We start from the raw sequence: 18814 nt of genomic DNA, 5'->3' as shown, positions 1-18814 counted from the left end.
CTTGCCCAGATGAAAGCATTGTCACCACTGCAATGCTAGGGAGACCCTTGCAACAGCTTTTAATCTGTTGAAAGTAAACAAGTAAAAGGAGAAACAGAAAATGTTTCAGAGGGGCGTGGTCAGAACATGGTCAGAAAGCTGGGACTTCAGCACTCCATATAGTTAAACCGTGACAATGGCTTCATTCCTCATAGGGTGCTTATGATATATGGCCAGCCTATCCCTCTACCGGGCAGATTCTCCATGGCAAATTTAGTGCCGATGCGGCAAATCATCCTGATTGGATGACGACAGAATGCTCAGGCTCCGTGCTAGAAAAAGCTCGCTCATCGGAACCACTAGAGCAGCCGTAGAATAAAGGTTAACTTTTGCCTTTAATCTGTACATCTTTCAGTTGCGATCTTCGCGAAATGTTCGCAGAGCGGATTATTTTCCGGGAAAAGCCTGGCTGAACAGCAAGAACAGGAACCCCGCATTACGTCATCAGTCATCCATGCTGGAGAGCTCCATCAAAGTGGATGCGGCCGCCAGCCAGCGGAAAGGAGTCGTGATAGGATGAGAGAGACCCAGAGGGGTGTGGAGCCAAGAAGCAGCACCAGCCAGAGAAACAAGCACGCGCTGTTGCGGCCAGCCCAGCCGCCCATGCCAAGAGCCCAGCGCAGCCCCAGCACTGAAGAGCGTGGGGGCTGCAGGGGAGAGAAATCCACCCCCCCCCGCTCGGAATCTGAGCCCCATCGGGCACGTCGGACTAGCCCGCTCTTCCCGGACAGAGCAAGGCCAGAGGCGTGGATGGGAAGAAGGCACCCTTCTTCGGATGAGGTGATGCTATTATGGCCGCGCAGCCGGAGCCAAGCAGCGGCGGCGGCGGGCATCGCCAAAGCAGCGGCAGCCTGACGGGAGGCGGCGGTGGGCAGGACGAGGCGGTAGAAGCGGCGGAAGAAGAGCCGGCGAGGGCGGCCCCCGCAGCGGCGGCCGCGGCGGAGTCGCCCCTCAGCTACGAGGAGTACGAGTGCCGGATCTGCTACAACCTCTTCGACCTGGAGCGCCACGCGCCCAAGCTGCTCGAGTGCCTGCACACCTTCTGCCTGGAGTGCCTCAGCCAGTTGCACCTGCGCGCCGCCCACTCGCCGCACAGCCAGGGCAGCGGCAGGCCGGCGAGTGGCGCAGCAGAGCCGGTAGCCGGCATCACGTGCCCGCTGTGCAGGCACTGCACGGTTCTGCTGGGTGGCAGCGCGCAGAGCCTGCCCATCAACACCAAGCGCGTGGAAGCCATTCTCTTGCAGCTGCGCGGCTGGGCGCCGCTCCTTCAGGACCGTCTGCCGCCCCCGCCGCCGCCTCTGGTCCTGCAAGCGCCAAGGCCTTCACGCCAGCGCCCCTCGCCTGAGCACAGCGGCGTGGGGGCGATGCCTTCGGCTGCGGCCACCGGCACGGCCAGGAGCGTGGAAGGCGGGACTTCCTCTCAAGAGTCCGGCGGCAGCGACGGCCTCTGCTGCATGAGCTGGAGGAAGAAGGCGGGCTGTGTGTGCGTCTTCTTCTCCGTCCTTTCCATGGTGCTGCTGGTCTTCGCGTGGATGGAGTGGCTCACGGGGTCCATCTTCCTCGGGGTCGCCCTCGCCATTCTCTTCTCGTCCACGATGCCTTTTATGATGTACCGCATCAAATTCAGGAGCCAGCCTGGAACAGTGTTCCTTAGACCAGTGGAAGGAAACGGCTCCAGAGGGGCCTCGCCCCGCCGCGTCGCTCTCCAAAACCGCCCGGCAGTCGACCGCAGGAGTCGCTCGTAGTCTAGGATTTGGGTTGCACATGTTTGTTTGTGGGTTTTGTTTTCCCTTCTTATGCATGATGAGATGATGCGTCACGTTTAGCAGGTTTTCCCATCGCTGCATCTCCATGCCTGTGTCAGGCTGCTGTGAAAGCACGGGAGCATAGCCAGAAAAATAGGTGGCAGCAGCAACCCAAATCCCTGCTAAGTTTTGGGGAGCCTGTGTACTCTGGAAGGGCCTCCTCTCCTTGGTAGGTAAGGAATGCAGACCCCCCCCCAAAAAAATCTGAGGAGCCCCCCCCCCAACCTAGTAACGTATCTCTTACCCACAAAATATTTTTCTCTCTCCATACTCCCCAGATTTAAGTGAGGAGTTGCTCCTCAGCAGTGCTCAGCAGATTTAAGGAGAGGCAGAGCAGGCACTTTCCTATAGCCGCAAAATTTGAGGAGCAGCCAATTTCACCACTCCTCAAATTTTGCCACCCCCTCTGGGGGCAAGGAGAAAGCCCCCCACCATTTACCTTTGAAGCGCCGTGCAGGTGGCGGGATAGGGCTGCAGCGGCTGCAGCTGGATGGTGGGCCAAGGGGAAAGTTCCCCCTTTTAGCAACGCGCCGCTGCACAGACGGAGAGTGAGAGCGCCTTCCTGCACCCCTCCCCCCTCTGAAATGACCGCGCGCCCCATCTGCAGTCCGTTATGGGCCTTACTCCACACGGGGAGGCTCTCCCTCGCCGCCCACACAGCAGAAGTGTTGCTAAAAGGGGGGACTTTCCCCTTGGTGCACCACCACCCTTCTCGCTGCAGCCGCTGCCACCCGATTCCATCGCCTGTGCAGCGCTTTAAAGGTAAATGGGGGCACTTGGCACTCCCCCCCCCTCCCTGCAGCCGCCACTGTGTGGCCTTCGCTGACCTCATCCCGCCACCCACAGCGGCGGTTTTTAGAAGAAAAAGAGGGACTCCTACCCTCGCTGCGGCAGTGGGCAAATCCTTGGTCTCCTACAGGCGGCAAAGAGCTTAATCTGCCCCTGCTCCTCAGGCTTTCCCTCTGTCTACAGCCTTGGCTAGGACTCTTTTTCCTGGCAGGAATCCTGCAGCTTTAGAATTTGCATGTCGGGCAGGAGGAGGCATCGTGCAGAGCACTACTTTGCATGCTGGTTGCAGGTTCAGTCCTTGGCATCTCTGGAGCTGAGTATCAACAAGGCTAGGGAAGTCTCTAAGTAAGAGACCTTGGAGGGCTGCTCCCAGGAAAAGTAAACAATACTGGACTAATGGCATCTTCATCAGTGTTCCTTGTAACAGGGATCCCCACATATTGTTGACTACAACTCCCATAATCCCCAGTTCCAGTGGCCTTTGGCTGGGGATTATGGGAATTGCAGTCCACATCATCTGGGAATCCCTCTTTCGGGGAACACTGAGCTTTATACATTCATATGGGTAGATAAATTCCATTTCTTATGCAGCAGTTGTAGGCCAGGAGATCTGCCTGGCAAAATAAATAAGGATGCACTCTGTCCTTTGTGAATGAAGAATGGTTTAGAAAGGTGCTATGCCAATGATCTCTCTCATAGGGTTGATCCTAAATTGGGCCTTGGCCCTATTTGCTGTGCCAACATTCAGCCTTGAAGTGTACAAAGAAGAGTGTGCCTCTAAGCATGTGCAGAATGTCTTTTTAATCCCTGCATAAGTGCCTTTCATGAGGCATACACACCAGAGATTAGGTGTAGATGATAGAACTTCCAAACAGATTACCCCTGGAATCTCTCTCTCTCTTTCTCTCTCTCTCTCTTTAATGCTAGTTCCCAGCCTACAAACAGCTGTCTGATCAATGAAGAGACCCTGGAGAGACATTGTGCCTTATCTGTCATATTCTGTGCAGTTTGTTGCAATATGGAATAACCTATCTATATATTTAATCCTCTTGGGTGTGCCTTTAGAATGTGCATCCCGGCACCCAGCTGATTGGCTGGGCAGCAGAGGTGCCTGAGAGGTTGAGGTACACCCAGGAGGATTGGTCACTGTGGTGGCGGCGGGCCGGCCACGGAGGCCAGGCCCAGGAGCGGGGGAAGAAAAGGGGGGCAGAAGTGGCGGTGGGGAGGACCGGCCGTGGTCAGGAACCGGAGACTGGGGCAGAAGGTGGGGGGAAGAGGTAACCGCCAGCCCCAAAGAGCACACAGATGCTCTGTGCTGGGTCAGCTAGTGTGGTTAGATTTCAAGAATGGTTAGATTTTCAAGAGTGATGAAGTAGGAATGTAGAACAATCCATTAAAATAGGCAGCTCTTTAACATCTTCATTACATTCCCTTAATCTTGTGTTTTGAGAATAGAAGAAATGGTTATGAAATGACTGAAGCTTCATGTCTTCATATGTTAGGGGTTGGATGGTGAGGATTAGAGCCATTTAATGCAAAAGCTTCTGGGAGTTTCTTTGAAATTTACATTTCTTTTCATAGGGAAGAAAAATGAAGACCTTTGGCCTGAAACTTCCCAGCATGCATTTTGAAAATGCAAATAGGGAAACATAACATCAGGAATGGTCCTTGTACACATCTTCCTATCTGCTTTTTAAAAAAATCATCCACACATGCTGGTATAAAGTAGGGATGTACGAACAGGTTCGACATTGAACGTGTTCAACGTCGAACGGTTTGGTTCAGCTGTTCGGGGTCAAGCTGAACCACCCCCTGTTCGGTCTGACCACGGATCAAACCCTGCCCCCCCCCCCCCGTTCCGGGATTTGCAAACTTTTTAAAAAAAATTTTTTTTAAATTACACTTACCCCCTCCAGAATTGTTCGAGGTGGCGGTGGGGAGGTGTCTGCGGGGGCTCTCCCTCCCCTCACCAGCCTCCCTTACCAGCTGCTTGTTGGCCTATTCCCCTCAGTGCAGCAGCCATTTTGGAAGCTGCCACGCCTGCGCCTTCAATCCTGATTTTTTAAAAAACAAAAATATCTAAACACAATGAAATAGAACCATCTTCACTGCCCATCTAAAGGATGGCAGTGATGGGGCCAGGCACACCTCTCTTGGGAGGATACTCCAAATCTTAGGTAACTCTTAAAAAAAGCCGTGCCTGACACCTTTATATTAGGGGTGTGCGTGGAACCAGCTGGTTCAGTTCAAGTCTGAACTGGACCCGAACCAGACTGGGCCGGTTCAGTCCGGCACCCCCTCAAACCTGGTCACGCAGAGGCCCATTGTGCAGGCGCGGCAGCCTCCAAAATGGCTGCTGTGCCGAGGGGGATAAGCCGATGAGCGGCTGAAGAGTGGTTGGTAAGGGAGGCCAGCAGGGGGAGGCAGAACCTCCACTTTGAACAGCTCCCCCGGAGGGGGTAAGTGCAATACAAACAAAAATAATTTTTTAAAATTGTGAAACCTCCTCCTCCAGTTCAGACTCGAACCGAGCTGGACCAGACCAGCTGGTTCCGTGCACACCCTGAGTCTAAGGTGTCAGGCACACCTTTTTTGAAAATTACCCAAGATTTGGAGTATCCTCCCAAGTGAGGTGTTCCTGGCATCATCACTGCCATCCTTTTGATGGGCAGTGAAGATGGTTCTATTTCACTGAGTGTGTTTAGATTTTTTTTTTAAAAAAAATCAGGATTGAAATGATTGCTGCTGCCTATTTTATTCTATAGTCATATGTTTTTATGTGGCTGTTTTTATTTATATTTTAATGGTTTATATTTCACTGTGTATCGTATATGATTCATTTTTATTATCATGGTTGCATGCCATGCTGCCTTGAAAACAATGTCAAAAAGCAGAGGATAAATCCACAATTAAAAATAGTAATGTTCATATGAGACTATTTCAATACATGGATAGTAAGTTAAATTCTAGAATAAGGTTGAATAAGGTTGAGGTATTACTAGTCATAGTGACACACCTTTCCACTGGCTGTGTAGCGCCAACAAATGAAAAAGATGCATTATAATTGACAGCAAGGCCAAGAAAGCAGAGCTTGGAATTATTCATTAGGCCTGTACGCAATTGGAAATATCATATTGGATCCAATATATATCAGTATCAAGTATTTTGGCCGTTCTAAATATTGTTATCATTATCAGATTTCTGATTGGAAACCTGATAACTACTGGGGGGAGATCTACATAGAAGTCAATGGGGAAATAGTTTAAAATAAAATAAACCTGGAAAGAGAAAAAATGGCTCGTCAGAGTCCTGAAATTAGGCACACATGTAGTCCAGGAAGGCAGGACTTTGTGTATTTAATATCAGTTAAATCTGCCCATTTGTTGGCTTTTAATTAATTATTTTGATGTTCATAAATGAACATTAAGATAATTGTTCATAAATTATCTAGATCAATCATTGTTCATAAATGATTTAGAAGTTGGGGTGAGCAGCAAAGTGGCCAAATTTGCAGATGACACTAAATTATTTAGGGTAGTGAAATCCACAAAAGATTGTGAAGAGCTCCAAAAAGATCTCTCCAAACTAGGTGAGTGGGCGACAAAATGGCAAATGCAGTTCAATGTAAGCAAGTGTAAAGTGATGCAGACTTTGGGTAAAAACTTCACATATACCTTGATGGGATCTGAGCTGTTGACCATTGACCAGGAGAGAGATCTTGGGGTCATGGTGGACAGCTCATTGAAAGTGTCGACTCCATGTACAGCAGCTGTGAAAAAGGCTAATTCCATGCTCGGAATCATTAGGAAGGGGATTAAAAATAAAAATGCTAGTATTATATTGCCCTTATACAAATCTATGTTGCAGCCACATCTGGAGTACAGCATACAGCTTTGGTCACCGTATCTTAAGAAGGATATTGTAGAACTGGAAAAGGTGCAGAAGAGGACAACCAAAATGATCAGGGCCTGGAGCACCTTCCTTATATGACTAGGCTGCAGCATCTGGGGCTCTGTACCTTGAAAAAGAGGCAACTAAGGGACATGTGATTGAGGTGTATAAAATTATGCATGGAGTGGGAGAGGGTGGGCAAAGAAATTTTTCTCCCTCTCATGACACTAGAACCAGGGGTCATCTCATGAAAATGAAGGTTGGGAAATTTAGGACTGACAAAAGGAAGCACTTTTTCACATAGCGCATAATTAATCTATGGAATTCCTTGCCATGGGATGTGGTGATGGCCACCATCTTAGATGGCTTTAAAAGGGGCTTAGACAAATTCATGGAGGACAGGTCTATCAATGGCTACTAGTCTGGTGGCTGTGGGCCATCTCCAGCCTCAGAAGCACGATGCCTCTCAATACCAGTTGCAGGGGAGCAAAAGCAAGAGAGCGGGCATGCCCTCACCTCTTGCCTGTGGGCTCCTCAGAGGCATCTGGTGGGTCACTGTGTGAAACAGGATCCTGGACTAGATAGGCCATGGGCCTGATCCAGCAGGTCTGTTCTTATGTTCTAACCCAGAAATTGTACTCTCATCCCAGAATTGTTGCAAAAAGTGATGTCATATCTGATAATCACAAGGGAAGTGATGTTACATTCAAGAATCTACCACTTGCTTTATAAAGCAGTTTTTATGCTTGTGTTTTAAATCTTTTAAATCAGATTTGTTTTATATTTTAGCTTAATATTTTAATTGTGTCATTTTTATAGTCTTGTTTTTAATTTTGGTGTAAAACTCCTTGGGATTCTTTTAATGAAAGGAGGTATACAAATTTAACAATAAAATAAATAAAATTAAAGTAAAGTAAAAATTAAATAAAAAATAGCTTAAATAAATTCATTGGCAGGCAGATGGTAGAAGATGGCATTCTCCCTGCCCCCTCAACCAATATTGGGGAGAAAAAAGTCATATTTCATTTTGTATTTCTGCCACCATTTTGTGCTCTGATATTTGACCCGATATCCGATTCCATTTTGAATAATTCCGATCTGATACAGGCTTCCCTATATCAGATCCGAATTATTTCCCATAGCTCCAATATTGCCTATATTGGGTCATTTCTGATACTGGAAATCCAATATTGCACAGGCCTTTTTACTCTTAACTTATGCATCGTTTGGGCAAGTTACTTAGCCATTTTGTCTCAATTTTCCTGTTTGGTTTTTAAAGTTAGAGTATTTTTTAAAAAAAATAAAAAAACTTACAGCGCAGTCCTATGTACCAGGAAGTAAGCTCCATTGGGCTTACACTGGAATTTACTTCTAAGTACATATGGATGGGATTGCCCTATTCATACCTTATTGCTAAAGTCTAGTGTTAAATACCAAAGGAAGAAGTAAATCTCTTTCTGGGTTATACCATATCCATGGGTGGGGACTCTTGGAGTTGCATACACTACCACTCCACCCCCAAATTCCTTCTACTTTTGAAATTAGATGTCAATGAATAGGTTTAGCCTTCTCCCTGATATCTAGCTTGCGCTCGCTCTCTCTCTCTCTCTCTCTCTCTCTCTCTCTCTCTATATATATATATTAGGCATGTGCCCGAAACGTTTCGGAGGCCATTATGAAGACCTCCAAAACGTTTTGGCACTGGGGGCGGTTTCGGCGTTTCAGCGCCAGCGGGGGGTAGCGCTTTAAGGGCGGGGGAGGGTGTACTCACCCCTCCCGCCGCATTCCCCCCGCCGGCACGCTGTTTTTTTTTTAAGCCCCTCGGGGCGGCAGCGTTCCTCCCTGCCGCCCCGTTTGCCCCGTCGGCCGGAAGTAGCGATTGCGCATGTGCCTGTTGCGTGCGTGCGCGCCCTTCTGCCATGTGTGTGTGCGAACATGACGGGCGCACACACACTCGCCACTTCCGGCCACTTCCGGCCAACGGGGCAGCAGGGAGGAACGCTGCCGCCCCGAGGGGCTTAAAAAAACCAGCGCGCCGGTGGGGGAAATGCGGCGGGAGGGGTGAGTACACCCTCCCCCACCCTTAAAGCGCTACCCCCGCTGGCGCCGAAGATTTCTGTGCACATCCCTAATACACACACACACACACACACACACACATCCTTGTGTGCAGTCTGGAATAGTTCTGCCAAAAAACATATTCACCTCTTTATCTGCCATTTGAGAGACTTAAGCCTGTTGCTATGTTAGCTGCTGTACAGCTCCATGAAAATACTTTTGACTTTTGTCAATGACTTCATTGGGGTCCCACCTGTACTGTAAATTAAATACTTTAGGAACTGGACGCGCTAGAGAAATGCTGTGTTTGTAGTTTAAAAAAAATATCCCGGAGAAACTATAGTAAGTATACAAGTGAGTTGTGCCAAATGCTTTTTGTGGACTAGTTCAGACATTCAAATACAAGGTCATTATCTGGTAATTATTCAACGGTTGACTGTCAGATGAGTGCCTGATTCTTTCATTAAAAATTACTGTTTCTGTTGATATTGGGTGATATGAAAGTCTTATATGTGTTGATTAAGCTATGGTAGCTAGTTCACACATACTTGATGCTGCAATCGAATGGCTGGGCTCACCTTATTCCTTGCTGCCAAAAGCCTCCTGTGTCCTGGGCCTGGTGGAGGAATACTCACATATGTGATCTACCCTCCCAACTGGAATTGGAAATGGAACTGGTTTACAATATTATTTGCCCATTTTTTGAGTGTGTGTGTGTATGTAATATCAATAAAAAGAAGTTATGCTTCCCCAGTCTTGTATCTGCTGACTGGAGGATGGCATGTGGACAGCTGACTTTAAAAAATGTTGCAAGATCAAGGATTTGCTGGTAATATATACAATTTCTGCACTTTATTATATATAGATATACACTTGTTTGTTACTACAGAGAGAAGTCAAATATGAAGAGCACTATGGTTGGTTGTAACTGGGGTAAAATCACAGTGTTGGTATTTTCTATTATATGTACAAAAGCACGATTAAGCAAATTCCTTTTTTGACAGTGTATTTTTCCTAAATACACTAGATATACAACATTTTCCTAAATACACTAGATATACAACATATACAACATTTTAATCTTATTAGAGTGCTAAAATGAGTCATTTTCCCCCTATTGCATTGGAATGCTATAGATGATCACTTAGAAGTGGAAAAACAATCTTTTTTGTATTGGAGTATTTACTGGTAGTGATTAAAATTTATATAAGGATAGATGAATGCTCTGTCAAAGGATAATAAACTGTTCACTATTAATTGGAATTATTTTATATTCTGAAAGGAATTGTGTTAACACATTTGCCCCAATGAAACTTAGTAGATGTGTGTATAAGTGGACTTCATTCCATGTATCACCAACACTTTCAGTACTGAGAACTGAAAGCACATACAGGTGAGGATCCAGTCTACCTTTATTATTTTGAATGGGATGCACATTCTAATGTGCATTCAAATTCACATTGCCACCAATATTATCACATATCTAGTCATGCATTTACACTTCGTATGTGATTATAAATGGATCAGGGTCTTTGACTATTGGCGGTATAATAGAAGTTAATAATACTGGGCAATATCCATCTCAGTCATGATTGATGACTATGTCCTATTGAAAATTTTACTTAAGTTTGTGACTAATCTATTGATTTTCAATGGTGCCAAGTCCTAAATAGTCTGGATGTTGCCCACTATTTGCACTTTTGTGTGCTTTCAGTGATGTTTCCTTCTTGACATGATTCAGTGCTGTATTTTGAGTTTATATGCAAACTAGTAAAACACTTTTTGTATTTTTCAGACTTGGATTTTTACTTGTATAGATCGATTATGTGATTGTTCAAAACTTGATATGCAATTACTGCTGTATGTTGAAGGGTGTTTTGTTCAGTGTCTAACACTTTAAAAAATATTAATCATCTGTTAAATTGTCAGGAATGAAAAACTCCTTAATGGTAAAAATACATAAACTCAGTCAGTAATATTTATGTGTATGAGTATTTTTCTGAACTTCAAGCAATGTATATATTAAAAAATCTAGACTACCTCTCTATTCATAAAGAACACTAAAAAGGGCATAAAAGTTAAAACCATCCAACACAATCAATTTTTTAAAAAATTAACAAGCACAGAGCAACAATATAATGTGAAGCAGTCAGTTCATTCTAACCTCACTCAGTGCATTAGCTCACAGGAAGTTGATCTTGTTAATTATGCTCCTAAAGGCTACAATTAAAAGGCCTACATGCATATGTTAGGCAATGTTTCCATAACCTGGGCATGACTATGGAAAAGGGCCGGCTGGCAAAGGAACCTAAGCAGGAACCTAAGCAGGGCCCCTCCAGATGACAACTAGTGGGTACATTTGTAGAGAGGAAGACACTTTTTCAGGATTTTATTCCTTGATGCTGTTCGATGTATATAAGAGGACACAGGATGATCATATGAGATTGTCTGGAAACGTATGCCCTCTTCAGGCAAAAAGGAGAAAGGCAAAAGCCAGCTGGTCTTGTCCCTAACTGATATTAGGGACAAGACCAGAAGCCTGCCTTCTGAATATATGCTAATATTTCTAATCCAAATGAAAGCATTTTCACCCAACCGATTCTGAAATGTCTTCCAGTAGTGCCCAATCTGAGGCTCTCCAGTTCTGGTTGAACTGCAACTCCTAACATTCCCAGCCACTATTACATATGGGGATTATAGGAGTTGTAATCCAAGCACAGCTGGAGAGCCTCAGAGGGGGCATCCCTGCTTTAAAGTAAAGTAAAGTTGTGCCTTTGAATCAGTGTCGACTCCTGTGACCACAGAGCAATGTGGTTTTCTTTGGTAGAATACAGGAGGAGATTACCATTGCCATCTCCCACACTGTATGAGATGATGCCTTTCAGTATCTCCCTATATCGCTGCTGCCCAGTATAGGTTTTTCCCATAGTTTGGGAAACAAAGCAGCAGGGATTCAAACCAGCAACCTCTTTCTTCCTAGGCAAGTTACTTCCCTACTGTGCCATTATTGCTTTAACCTTTTAGATCATCTAACAAGTAAAAGGAGAAATTGAAGATGTGTTTTGTGTGGGAACAAGCATGGTTAGGAAGAGAAGATTCCTGCATGCAAGCAAAGTATTTAACTCGTATTATTCATCCATTCTTTACTAGAATTTTGTCATGTCTAGAAACCACAATTCTGGCAATAACCTTATTGGGAACAATGAAAACATAACATTTAAGCAAGCTTTCCACTTCAGAATGCTTCATTGGACTGGATGATAAGTAAACCGGGTTGGCGGGGAGGTAATTGGGTATGGGGTAATATCCATAAAAGTCTTCAAATACTGTGCATGTTTTTTAAACTTTTTAGAATTGATTTTTATATTCCAGTTTAATATTTTTATTGTGTAACTGTTTTATAGTCTTATATTGTTTTAAACGTTTTGTTTAGATTGTTTTAATAAGAGGTGGTATAAAATTTAACGATAAATAAAAAATGAATAAACTTGAGTTCAAGCCATTTCAAGTCCACTCTGAAAGTGAACCTAAGAGCCTTGCTGGATCAAACCAAGGCCTATCCAGTCCTGCATCCTGTTTCCCACAGTGGCCCACCTGTGTCATTGAAGTATCTGGGAAGCCCACAAGCAGGAGATAAAGCTATGCCCACTCTTTAGTGTTGCTCCCTTGCAATTGGTATTTAGAGGTATCCTGCCTGCCCCGTACCAGGAGGTAGCTTATAGCCATCAAGACTAGTTGCCATTGATAGACTTTACCTCCATGAGTTTGTCTAAGTCCCTTGTAAGAACATATTTTTTGGTAACACAAATTGCTTTTTATTTTGCTGTTGCAGAGGGAATGAATGTGTTGGCATGTGCTGAAGCAGGCAAGGGGTGTGTTCCCCATCTTGTTTTGCATTGGCGGGCAAGGAAATGCAGTAAAACACAGAGCACAGAGCCAGGAACCCTTTTCACATGTGTCACGGATAAATGCAAAACTGGATGATCTGGCCTTCCTGCTTGATGGGAGAGGAGCCATTTTTGTGGTGGAAATGCTTGGAAGCTAAACCGAATGGCCTTTGTGCCTACATGCCATTGATAGAGAGACCAGTCTGGCCTTAATGAAGAGAAAGAACGCAAATAACCAAAACAATACTTCTGCCTCCACTCAGAGGAACATCTCAAGGACTAATAACATCAACTGATAATAACATCAACTGATTGTTTTGAAACTTGGGGGTAAAGGCAGGTGAAGTGAAAGTACTCCATTTAGGTGAAGTGCTCCTTATAGAGAGACTTTAATCATGAGCTCACTGGGTAAGCTGCCAGGCGGCCTAGGGCTGATTGAATAAATGGGCTCTTAAAGATACAAGAAGCAGAGTGAAGTAGTCACCTGCTCCAAGATAGAGACAGTTTCTTATGGGACTACAAACAGCAGCTTTGAAGTGTATTTTTTCTTTCTTTTTGGGAATGCTTTTTTAAATGCCTGGTAGAGCTAAGGAATTATCTTTTGTATGTAAGCTAGAGTTAGCCTTATGGGGACAAAATACTGTTTCAAGTGTCTTTTCAGATAAGAGAGAAAGAGCTATTTAAGCCTTGTTTGTTTATTATTAAGCATTACTTATGCTCAGAGAATTTTTATTTTATTTTATTTAGTACATTTATATGTACTAAATTTATATGTACATTTATATATACCCTGCTAACTTGGCAAAGAGGTACCTTTTAACATGGTGATTCTCTTTATTTAGCAGGGGGAGAGTAACTGGCCATATCCACCCCCAGCACAATACTTCCAGTGACTGTTGCTGGTGTTTATCTTATGTTTCTTTTTAGATTGTGAGCCCTTTGGGGACAGGGTTCCATCTTATTTATTTGTTATTTCTCAGTTTAAACCGCGCTGAGCCATTTTTGGAAGGATGGTATAGAAATCAAATCAAATACATACATACATATATATGTACCATACAAAAAGGTTCCTGGGCGATTCACAATATAAAACCATTAAAACATTTATATCTGTTTTAACTTATGCATATTTAATGCAAGCCTTTTTCGTGATGACAAGTTATTCTTTTGATAGGAACATAGGAAGTAGCCATATACTGAGTCAGACCATTGGTCTATCTAGCTCAGTATTGTCTTCACAGACTGTCAGTGGCTTCTCCAAGGTTGCAGGCAGGAATTGTTGGAGATGAACTTCCAGTGCATCGACCTTTTGCACCAACTGTGGCAAGTAGTTGCCAACACAAAAATTGTGATTTCTCATGGCACAGAAAATTGGGCCACCGAAGCCTAAACTTTGAAACTGACTCCCAAATGAGGGAACTAACCGAGAAATCAGTGCCAGATTCAGAAGGGGCTGGACAACCAGGACCCAAACTGAGGCACTCACAGAGGCATAACAAAGGGGTTCCACCTAACAGACTCTCACTCATGGCTAAAGGAGGAGGGATGGAAGAACCCACTACATGGCAAGATATAGAAAGGTTGCCAGCTGATGAAGCTGAGAAGTGGAGAAAAGCAGCAACAGAGGAAATTGATTCCTTGCACAAAAATGAGACTTGGAGACTTGTGGAACTACCCGCTGGAAGAAAGACTGTGGGATGCAAATGGGTCTTCAAAGTCAAGCAGGATGCAGAAGGGGATGTACAGCGCTACAAAGCCAGACTAGTAGCCAAAGGATACTCCCAAATCTATGGTCAGGACTATGATGAGACTTTTGCACCAGTCGTGAAACACACATCAATTAGAACATTGCTCAGCATGGCAGCAGCCAAAGGGATGCAAGTTGAACACTTGGATATAAAGACTGCCTTCCTACATGGGGAAATCGAGGAAGACATCTACATGCAACAACCACCAGGCTTTGAGGAACCTGGAAAGAAGGGGCTAGTGTGCAAACTGCAAAAGAGCATCTATGGCTTAAAGCAGGCAGCCAGAGCATGGAATGAGAAACTGAATCAATTACTACTTAAGGAGGGGTTCACGCAAGGAAAAGCTGACCCCTGCCTATATTCTAGACTCAGAGACAATAGGTGGACTTACATTCTGACTTACGTTGATGATTTGATTCTTGCACACGAGGAAAGGCAAGACAGTCATGAAATTGTTCAACACCTGAACAAGGAAATAGAGGTGAAGGAACTCGGAAGCATCTCATATTACCTTGGCATCCAAATAGAAAGAGAAGAGAATGGAACGTTCCTTCTCAACCAAAAACAGAAGATAAAAGATCTTCTAGAATGCCTGGGATTGACATATGCCAATGAAGTCAGCACGCCAATGGATGCTGATTTCTAGAAGCAAGATGAGGACAGCCAGCCTCTACCAGCCAACAATCAATACAGAAAGGCAATTGGAAAACTTTTGTACATAACCACAGTGACAAGGCCAGACATTGCCTCAGCAGTAGAAATCCTGAGCAGAAAAGTGAGTGTGCCAACGAACAAGGACTGGATAGCGGTCAAAAGACTGGGAAGGTACCTGAAAAGCACTGCACATTATGTATTGGAGATTCCAGCAAACAGCAATCCCAAACTCGTGGGATATGTGGATGCAGACTGGGGCGAGGACAGAACAGACCGCAAGTCCACAAGTGGACACCTGTTCCTGTATGGAGGTGGAGCCATAACTTGGAGTAGCCGCAAGCAGTCACTCGTTGGGCAATTATCCACAGAAGCAGAGTACGTTTCAGCAAGTGAAGCATGCAGGGAAGCAGTATGGATACACCAACTACTATTGGACTTTGGCATCGAGGAACCAAAGCCCACAGTGATGTTTGAGGACAACCAAAGTTGTATCCAGATTTCCCAAATGGAGAAGATGAAGTCTCGAACTAAGCATATTCTCATAAAGTACCACTATGTTTGGGACTTACAAGAAAAAGAGGTGGTCCAGCTGAGGTACTGCCCCACAGAAGAGATGCTGGCAGATGGATTAACCAAGCCATTATCCAAAGACAGATTCTAGATGCTTTGTGAGAAGATGGGAGTCATGACCACATGTGACAGGCGATGAGAAGGGGTGTTGGAGATGAACTTCCAGTGCATCGACCTTTTGCACCAACTGTCCTAATGACCACTAGGGGCATTGGGAGTAGAGACAGTGAGTCAGGGTCATCCTATCTGTCCCTACTCTATGACCCCTGAACTGACTCTGCAGCACTTCCTGTGCTGAGTCACAATCCTTCCTTTCCTCCTAGAGAGCAGATGGAAACATTTCTCTCTCTCCTTACCTATCCACTATGTAGTCCTTTAGATTAGAGATAGGTCTTTCCTATCTAAGTTTATTTAACCAATAAATATTTAGTGTTTAGTCATACAAGGATCTCCATGTGTTTTCTTTAAATAGCTGCAATATCTGAACCATCCTCTGCTACCTACTCTGTAACTGGAGTGTGTGCTCATTCCTTAGTGCTCTGCTGTTTTACCTATTGTGGGTAAAAATCAACAACCTCTAACAGGAATCTCTCTCAGCCCCCCCAGATTAGAGAAGATACAGCAGAACTTAAGTAGATAGACTTAAGCTATCAGCTTGCAAAGATAAGAAACATATAGGAGGAAATGGAAAAAATTAAAAGCATCCTAGAGGACTCCCAACAGGGACACGAAGTAACTACCTTGGCCGAAAATGGTGTTACTGATGATTGTATCATGACAGAACAGAATATGTTAGTGGAAGAAGGGACAGATCCTAAAAAGAGCTGGGACGAAAATGTAGAAAAAGAACATCCATTAGAGGCCTCCCAGGAACCTGGGAGCAAAAATGGGTCTATTCTCATCCCAAACCACACTCCCTTGCCTCCCGTCTCTGAACCCCAAAACCCCTCCCCCTTACCAACCCTCCCTGGGGCCCATCTGCCTCAGAGTAGGTCTACACTTTCACATGAATTAAACGTGGAAGGGGTAGGAGGTAATACTGTTATCATGGAATACGTGGAGGTAAGGGTTGAATTAACCCAATAAGCCCCTTTGAACAATACTTGACACGATCTGAGATCTGAGGAACAAATGCCTACCATTCTATTGCCTCGCTTCTACGTGAACAGCAGCTCTATGTCTGAATGGGTCCTTGCCTTACACATAACACCCTCCTATCATGGGTTGTATGGCCAATTCCTATAATATATTTACATGGAATGTTAATGGATTAAGGTCACCAAATCGTAGGCAAGAGATCCTACACTTTTTAACAAAATGGAACTATCACATCTATGTTCTGCAAGAGACCCATTTCCAAAATGAGAGCCACCACTTTTCAGCACAACAGCAATGGTCAGTGGGCCCATCCTTCTGGTCCTACGATGGGAGCGGCAATGCAGGGGTAGCAATATTGTTTAAAGACAGACCTGATCTCAAAATCGAGAGGGTATTAGAAATTGATCAGGGCAGACTAATGTATGTAGATTTTACTGTCAGGGGTGACCCAAGCTCAGTAACCACTCAAAGGCTTGACCGAGCCTTCAGACTCTGCGCCATGTATGCCCCAGTACAATCACACCTTAGGAAGGCTCTTTGGGCTAAACTAAAAGATATGTGACACCAAGCGCCACCTCCTGATTGTGGGGGATTTTAATAACAGAGCCCAACTGAGCAACAGGGAAGCCTTTTCAGGAGGCCTCCCAGTCTCCCCCTCAAATCCCTCTCTAACGAATGAGGAAAAAGCTTTCCAACGTTTTCTGAGTGAGACTCTGGGTTTAGATGATAAGGCCTTGGGGGTATATAATGATTTTGATTTTTTCCCAATCCGTCACAAAGAGAAATTTAAATCGCAGTATAGACATAAATATAAATCTGGAGTCAAATTTACATATTACCACCCGAGATTAGCTAGCCAGCTAGATAAACTCTGGGCTCCCCCTTCTTTTGAAGTCTACAGGTGTAAACTGGTACTTACCCCATGGTCAGACCATGTGGCTGTGGGATTTATTTTTAATCTCTCTGAGGTAATTCCACATGGTAAGCCCTTGTGGTGATCACACCCAAAAATTTTAAGTGAAGAATATCTCAAAGGTGTCCTTTTATCAGAACTGAGGCAACAGATCCCTCGGCTATTAGAGGCAGAAGATGATCCTTTGGGAGCATGGGAGACATTTAAAAAGAGGGTGGGCTGCCATACTAGGGCAGTGACCAGCCGGACATATAAGATAGGGGTCAAAAATTACCAGAAAGCCATCACCCAACATCTGAGGATTGTCGATAAGATGAACAGGGGAGAAGCCTTCGATGTGGAATCATGCTGCTGCTACAAAGAGACAACCAGGACATTTCAAAATGAGCTGCGGCACAAGCATTTAGAAAATAAGCTGTGTCGCTTCAAAGGGTCTGTAGTTGAAAAAGGGGAGTGGGCAAAGGACAAGATGAATGCATCTAGTTTGACATTCCAAGACCTGCGATTGGATGGAAGTAGCCCACTAAAGGCTGACCCCCACGATATGTTAAAGATCATGACCCAGTTTTATACAAACTTGTATGCATTGAAGGATATTTCTGTAAAGGACATTCAATCTTATCTAGATAGGTTCTGCAGTCTGAATGAATATGGTCTTGGCAATTCCCTCACTGAGGGGCGGAAAAGCTCTTTGACCCATCCTGTAACGATAAAAGAGGTCAGAGCAGTTATCTCAGCGGGAAAGAACACATCGGCCCCGGGGCCTGATGGTCTGACATGGCCTTTCTATAAGTTTTACGCAGACCAGCTACTACCAGTCTTAGTAAAATTATTTAATTTTGTCCTAGACAATGAGCATTTAAATAAGTCTTTTGGGGATGGCCTCTTAATTTCCCCCCCCAAGAAAGGTGACACCACTTTACCACAAAACTGGAGACCGATAACCCTCACAAATATTGAATACAGAATCTTTGCCAAAATCTTAAATAACAGATTGGCGAAAGTGGCCCCTAAATTGGTCCACAGCTTGCAGACAAGCGCTATCTCGGGAAGAAAGATGACAGACTCATTGTGTCTGCTGAGAGAACTTTTTTACTCTATACAGAATGAAAGTTGGAAAGGTCACCTCCTCTTATTGGATCAAGTTAAGGCCTTTGACAAAGTGAACCACAATTACCTGTGGACATTGTTGAAAGCTAAAGGTATAGCACTCCTCTTCGTTACTTGGATACAGCTGATCTATGCGAATGCAAAGGTGACACCACAGATTAATGGATGGCGGGGCGACCCGATCACTTTGCATTCGGGTGTCTGCCAAGGATGCCCACTGAGCCCATTACTTTATGTTTTTGCCCTGGATCC

At 44.7% G+C, this 18814-nt stretch overlaps 1 protein-coding gene across 2 annotated transcripts; it reads left to right on the top strand.

Moving 5' to 3' along the window:
- Positions 1-293: 293 nt before the first annotated feature.
- LOC128351321 (uncharacterized) lies at positions 294-15872 on the top strand. 2 transcript variants are annotated; one of them, XM_053310781.1, is made up of 2 exons: positions 294-1813; positions 12415-15872. In XM_053310781.1, the coding sequence occupies exon 1, from the start codon at positions 831-833 to the stop codon at positions 1782-1784; it is 954 nt and encodes a 317-aa protein (XP_053166756.1). In that variant the 5' UTR covers positions 294-830; the 3' UTR covers positions 1785-1813; positions 12415-15872. The 2 variants fall into 2 exon arrangements, with proteins under 2 accessions (XP_053166756.1, XP_053166755.1); XM_053310780.1 differs by having other exon boundaries at positions 1787-2013.
- Positions 15873-18814: the final 2942 nt, after the last annotated feature.

Source organism: Hemicordylus capensis, chromosome 3 (genome assembly GCF_027244095.1).
Source record: "Hemicordylus capensis ecotype Gifberg chromosome 3, rHemCap1.1.pri, whole genome shotgun sequence".
Taxonomy (NCBI): Eukaryota; Metazoa; Chordata; class Lepidosauria; order Squamata; family Cordylidae; genus Hemicordylus; species Hemicordylus capensis.
This window is presented reverse-complemented; position numbering and strand designations above follow the sequence as displayed.